This window comes from Hevea brasiliensis, chromosome 12 (genome assembly GCF_030052815.1).
Source record: "Hevea brasiliensis isolate MT/VB/25A 57/8 chromosome 12, ASM3005281v1, whole genome shotgun sequence".
Lineage (NCBI taxonomy): Eukaryota > Viridiplantae > Streptophyta > Magnoliopsida > Malpighiales > Euphorbiaceae > Hevea > Hevea brasiliensis.
In genome coordinates this window covers 11,584,272-11,590,460 of record NC_079504.1, presented here as the reverse complement: position 1 = coordinate 11,590,460, position 6,189 = coordinate 11,584,272, and the positions used below count along the sequence as shown (strand labels likewise).

Genomic DNA, 6,189 nt, shown 5'->3' with positions numbered 1-6,189 from the left:
TATTTTTTTATTTCTTTTTAAGTTATTAAATTACGTTTTTAATATTATTTTTTATTTATTTATTTTAATAATAAAATAAATTATAAAATATACTTTTATCAGTCATTTTATATATTAAAAGCAATAGCTAGATATAATTTATCAAACACTTAACATAAATAAGTTACAATCAACTATAAACTATCCGTTATCACTAATAGCGACAACTATAAGTTATCAGTTACATCTAACATTAAATGGCTTACAGCATTACAAGTACTAATATTAAATTCCAGTTATGACAAATTAATTATAATAATCATCACAAATTAATAAATGAAAATAAAAAATCATACACAAGATTATCCAAAAATCAAAGAGATCAAAATTAAGGCAATTTTTTATTATTTTTTTTTTTTAGAGCCAAATCAAAATTAAACTTCATAACTAAAGCAATCAAGCATTGAGGCGAATTTTGGCAAGGCATTCCAGCACCTAACAAAGAGCACAAGCACATAGAAGAAGAGAGCGAGATAACCAAGTTCAAAGGAGTCCAAGGCGAGCAGTTTGATTGAGAGAAGAAAAGAGGGAAGAAACAACAGAAGTACAGAACTAAAACCTTGTATTGAGGTGATACTGAAATTTCACTAATCAAAAGGTGTAAATTTCAAATCTTGAACTCCCTTTTAAAATAATTTATATGTGCATATCCATGTTTTAAGATCAATGAACATTGAGTAGTAATCTATTTTATCGACACTTCAGGGAAAAATAATTGGGTAGGGAAAACATTCCAAACAATCTTACTAGCCTCAAAGCGAAGACGCTGACAGCCATCAAATGTGGTCCAACAGAATTCTCAGGAAGGAATTTGAGGCACTCAATATAATTCTCCTAAAACTAAAATCTGTGCAAGAAAATTTGGAGGGATACACAATTATACATTAAAAGTTTGGACAAGCAAATGCAAAGAGCATCCTTCATTAACTTTTACCTGTGAAATTTTCTTGTTGGGACTGATATTAATATCAGATAAGCCTGCAATTGAATTGAAAATCCAGCAGTTGAAATATGCCAAATCCTGGCCTTTATATGAATTTGACCAGTAAGTAGATTCTGGTTCATTCCAGGTTTCACCGATGAAAGCATTTTGGAATTGAAGCAATCTGGCAGAAAACAAAGCAGTTCCTGAAGAGCTGTCACTATCAAGTTTTCCAAACCCACAGTTAATGATGCGTTAGAAGATCATTATCAGGACAACAATCAAGTTTAATCTGTGATTCACATAAATCAAACTAAATTACCAAAAAAGGAATTGGCAGTAATACCTGTGCAGAAATGAATCATTGAGATCAGTTAGGACACAACAATATCATGTAATTACAGGTATTGGTTTTATCTTGCATCCAACAAAATGCCAACAGGTAATAGATTACTGCAGCGACTGCAAGTTTAATTAATACCAGAAATCCAAAAGAATTGATCTTGAGCTAGTAGTTAAGTAAGATGGCGGAGGCACACAATTCTATATGATGAACGTGTATTATCTGCCATTCCATAATCTTATAAAACACCATGGAAGAGTACTCTCCTCAACACTCACTTTATAATGCTATTTCCCAATTCAGCAATCTTAATGAGATAAAAATGTCTTGGCCTCCATGATGTTGTAACTCGTCGGCCCTGAAAGCATACATGATTTTTTAATCCAATCCAACTGTATCCGATCACTGTCTTCACCTTTTTCCTTTTCATGGTTTTATTGACTTTAGCCATGCCTTCCCATTGGCCCCTTGTCTCGTATATCCAAGCCAATACCAAGTAAGGTAGAGATGAGTTGCACAAGCATAAAGTATCGATCTCCAAATTAAAGTATTGGGTTCATAAGGAATTGCTTCTGTTATATTCATTGCTTCATCAAGCCTATGAGCATGACACATAAAGTCCACAATGCAAGCATAATGTTCAATGCCAGAAGCAACTCCAAAGCTTTCTTGCATTGATGAAAATATAGTCTTTCATTCAACAAAAACCCCCATAGCTGCAAGCTATAAAACCCCAGCTAGTGTTATTCGATTGGCTGGTGGGCCTCTACTTAGCGGGTCCTTAAAAAAGTCCAGGGTTTCAAGTACTCTACCATCGTGAGTCAACCCCATAATCATGGTGATATGGTCCAAAATAAAGCGGCCTTCAAGATGCATACACGTGTCATACTTTTCCAATCTGAATAGACATGAGTAGTCCGATTTGAGAGTTCCTACTGCCAACTAAAGTAGTTGTGATCAGATACCATTTCTATTCTCCTAATAACAAAAAGAATACCAGGCACAACCCACATGAGATGGCGGACAGGAGATTCAACTACTCCTGACATGACAAAAAGCATAAGGAGTTTCATCACATGAAACCTAAAATAGTGAAGTTGTTCAACCACTGAATATAAACATTACTCAATGGTTGGAAGGACGGTAGAATCTCCAATTAGCCTAAAGTAGTAAGCTATCATTCGGAATTCTCGGATGTACCTAATCACTGAAAGAAAGCCCCACTTGTCCCCAAATGCAATACCTTAAACATGCATACATAGGAGTAACATAAACACAGGTAAAAAAGGAGGAAAAAAAGGCACGAGGGAGGAAGGAGAATTAAGAGGTCTGCATCATAATACCAAGCTTTGTTGAGGAATCTTGACATGATGAAGGAGCAACTGCAGAACTATGTGTACCCAAAAATGGCATAATCTCTTGAAATTTAAATTTGATGGACTGTGATCAAACCCATAGAGATATCAGCAAAAACTGGAAGGAAAAACATGATTTCTCCTCATGAAGATCCAAGTCCTGTAATTGCTCACCTTCCAAATATCTTGTTCAATCAGCCCAACTGAAACCAGGATGCTTTTTTACTTGCTTTTCTATCATTACCTTTCTAACAAGGGCTGAGCTTTCCCAGTCCCCAGAGGTAGCAAATAAGCCAGATAGTTGCACATATGCATTGGAGCTCTCAGGATCAAGCACAATGATTCGCCGTGCCACCTTTTCTCCAAGTTCCTTATCTCCATGAGCCACACAACCCCTCAACAAAGATGACCACATGCTGGCATCTGCAACAAAGGGCATATTCTCAATAAGATTATTTGCTTCCTGAAGGTAACCAGCACGAGCAAAAAGATCAATCATGCATGAATAGTGCTCAATTCCTGGATCAATGTGATAGTCATATTTCATAATCTTAAACCATTTCTGTCCCTCCTCAACCAAGCCACAATGGTTACAGGCAGATAAAACCGCAGTAAATGTAATATCAGTTGGTTTCACACCAGCATGCTTCATTTTATTGAACAGTGTTAGTGCTTCCAATCCATAACCATTTGTAGCATATCCCATCAACATTGAATTCCAAGAGACTTCATCAGATTTGATGATTGTATCAAATAGCTTTCTTCCATTTTCAACCAAACCACATTTGCAGTAATAATCAACAAGGGAGGTGGAAACAACCTGATCAGATTCAAGCCCAACGATAATTGCCCTTGCAAAAACCTGTTCACCCAGTTCAAGTGAAGGCATACCAGCACAGGCACTGATCACACTAGCAAGGCTAAACTTCTCAATCCTCAAATCCAGTTTATTCATTTTGCAAAAAAGATCCAATGCTTCAACTGCACAACCATTTTGGGCAAGACCAACAACCATTGAATTCCATGATATCAGGCTTTTACTTGGCATTGTTTTAAAGATCTGTTTTGCATCTTCAATTCTACCACAATTGCTGTACACTGTGATCATAGAGTTGAGTAAGATTGTATCATTGGCTTTGAGCTCACTGAATAACTTGCAAGCATCATGAGGACTTCCACACTTGGAATATGCATCAATAAAAGCAGAAGCAACAATAATGTCATCAACTAATCCAACTTTACAAGCATAGGCATGCATTTGTTTACCGTGTTGTGAATTCCCAAGGGTATTGCAGGAACTCAAGATAATTGCTATTGTGGAGGAGTCTACCCGAATTCCATTTTTCTGCATCTCATTGAAGAGTGCAAATGCTTTCATTTCTTCATTATTGTTAACATATCCAGAAATCAATGAATTCCATACCACAATACATGGATTACTTTTTCTATCAAATATTCTTCTAGCATCATTCATTCTACCATAATTTGCATAGCCAGTGATGAGAGCTGACAAAGAAAAGTCATCCACCTCCTTCATCATATTCAAAACATAATTTGCACTATCTAAATCACCGCACTTTCCATAAAAATTAATCAGTGAACTAGCCAATACTGAGTCAAATTCCATGTCATCAATTAGAATCCGGGCATGGATTTGCTTACCACATTCGATAGCTTCCAAATCAGTACAAGCACCAATAACAGTAGCGAATACAAACGTATCACCACATGATTTTTCCGACGGTCTCAAATTCAAATCCTTAAACAGCCTAACAGCTTCTCTTGAATACCCATTCCGAGCATAACCATGAATCATCGAATTCCACGCAAACCCATTTCTCCTAGGCATCTCATTAAACAACCTCCTAGCAATGTCGAACTCACAAGCTTTCACAAACCCCGAAATGACCACATTCCACGAATAATCATCTTTGTGGGGCATCAAATCAAACAGCTCTAGCGAATTTTCTTTGTTTCCAAACTTCATGTAGCCCTCTATCATGGTGTTCCAAGAAAAGTAGTTTCTATGGCGCATTTCATAGAACAAGTTATGTGCATCGCCCATGCAGCCACACCGGGCGTACATCTGCAGAAGGCGATTTGCCAGTGAAAGATTGGAATTTATGAAACCCTTTTTGAAGAAGAGAAGGTGGAGCTGTTTTCCTAGGTGGATTGAACGGTGGGTGTTAAGAGATTGCAGTAAGCGAGCGAAATATTGGAGCTGAAGATCCATAGCAACAGAGAATGAAGTCAAATTTTATCCATTTTTCTTTTCGTTGTTGTTATATAATGAAACGCGCACTCAGGTCACAGAAGCGGCCACGGATCACAAAATTATGATATGCTACCACTCATATCCCACCCGTGTGCAGGATCCATATTGACGTAGAAGTCAAATTTTATTAAAATTATAAAAAAATTATTTTAAAATAAAAAAATTTAAGTTCAATATTTTTTTATTAAATAAGAATATAATATAAATATAATATACAAAAGCTCACACTACTACAATTTTATATAAAATATTAAAAAAAAATTATTTATATAAAGTATAATAATAATTTTCTTAATTTAAAAAATTTCATTATATTCAGCTAAAAGCATATTTCACCTTAATAACAATCTATATTATTTAATTTTATAATCTTTTTATGAACTTAAGTCTATGATATTTTTATAAGTTTGATATGACAATCATTAAATTTTAATATATTTATAAAGAAATGAAATTCAAGTAAATTGAGGAAAAAATAAATTTATTTTAAAGGCTAATTGATAAAACAAATCTAAATTTTTTGTGTGTATTATTTATTTTATTCAAAATTTTAAATTTTAGACAATTTATTTATAAATTTTAAAATTAAATAAATTTTATTCAAAATCTAAATGTTAATTTTGAAATTTTAACTCTGAACACCTGCATAGCTAAGCAGACATGTCATATAACATTTTCAAATAAATTTAATCCATCTCTCAATCCACTTATTTGTCAAAAAATCTAAACACTTTGCATTTGTTACTCATTTTATCAAACTTTTTAATTTTAGGTAATTTAGTCTCTGAAATTCAGAAAAATCTTATAACTTAGTTTTTATATTTTTAAAACTAAGTAATTTAGTATATGAAATTTAATAATATCTAAAACTTAGTCTCTTAATTTAAACATATAGTTAAAGAGTATAATAAATGTATTATTCTTTCCAAAATGAATTCTTCTTCCTATTAAGAATTTTCTATAATTATTTTAAAATTTTTCTTAAGTTTTTCTAATATATATTTTTTAAATTTTAATTAATAAAATTTTAATTTCTTAAAATAAAATAAAATAAAATAAATTTTTGCAAAAACAAAGATTAAATCATGTTGGATTTATGAGATGCGATTCGACCTGCTCCCTGTAGCTTCAATCTTCTTGTTTTCAGCAGTAATGGGTTGTCTAGGGTGAACAGAGGCAGGTCCTGATTCAATCACAATCTGTGATGATTAGATTAGGGTAGAAAAACTCACGACTTTTCATTTTTTTTTTATAA

At 33.4% G+C, this 6,189-nt stretch overlaps 1 protein-coding gene across 4 annotated transcripts; it reads right to left on the bottom strand.

Annotated features, from left to right (window-relative positions):
• Positions 1 to 659: 659 nt before the first annotated feature.
• Positions 660 to 5,009, bottom strand: LOC110645427 (putative pentatricopeptide repeat-containing protein At1g77010, mitochondrial). Of its 4 annotated transcripts, none has more exons than XR_002492991.2 (2): positions 974 to 5,009; positions 660 to 886 (listed from the first exon to the last, which is right to left on the bottom strand). XR_002492991.2 is itself a non-coding variant. In XM_021798593.2 (2 exons), the coding sequence occupies exon 1, from the start codon at positions 4,890 to 4,892 to the stop codon at positions 2,850 to 2,852; it is 2,043 nt and encodes a 680-aa protein (XP_021654285.2). In that variant the 5' UTR covers positions 4,893 to 5,009; the 3' UTR covers positions 660 to 2,744; positions 2,834 to 2,849. The 4 variants fall into 4 exon arrangements, 1 of the variants encoding a protein (XP_021654285.2); XR_002492990.2 differs by having other exon boundaries at positions 660 to 1,181; positions 1,308 to 5,009; XR_009141985.1 differs by having other exon boundaries at positions 660 to 1,145; positions 1,308 to 5,009.
• Between the last annotated feature and the right edge of the window lie 1,180 nt (positions 5,010 to 6,189).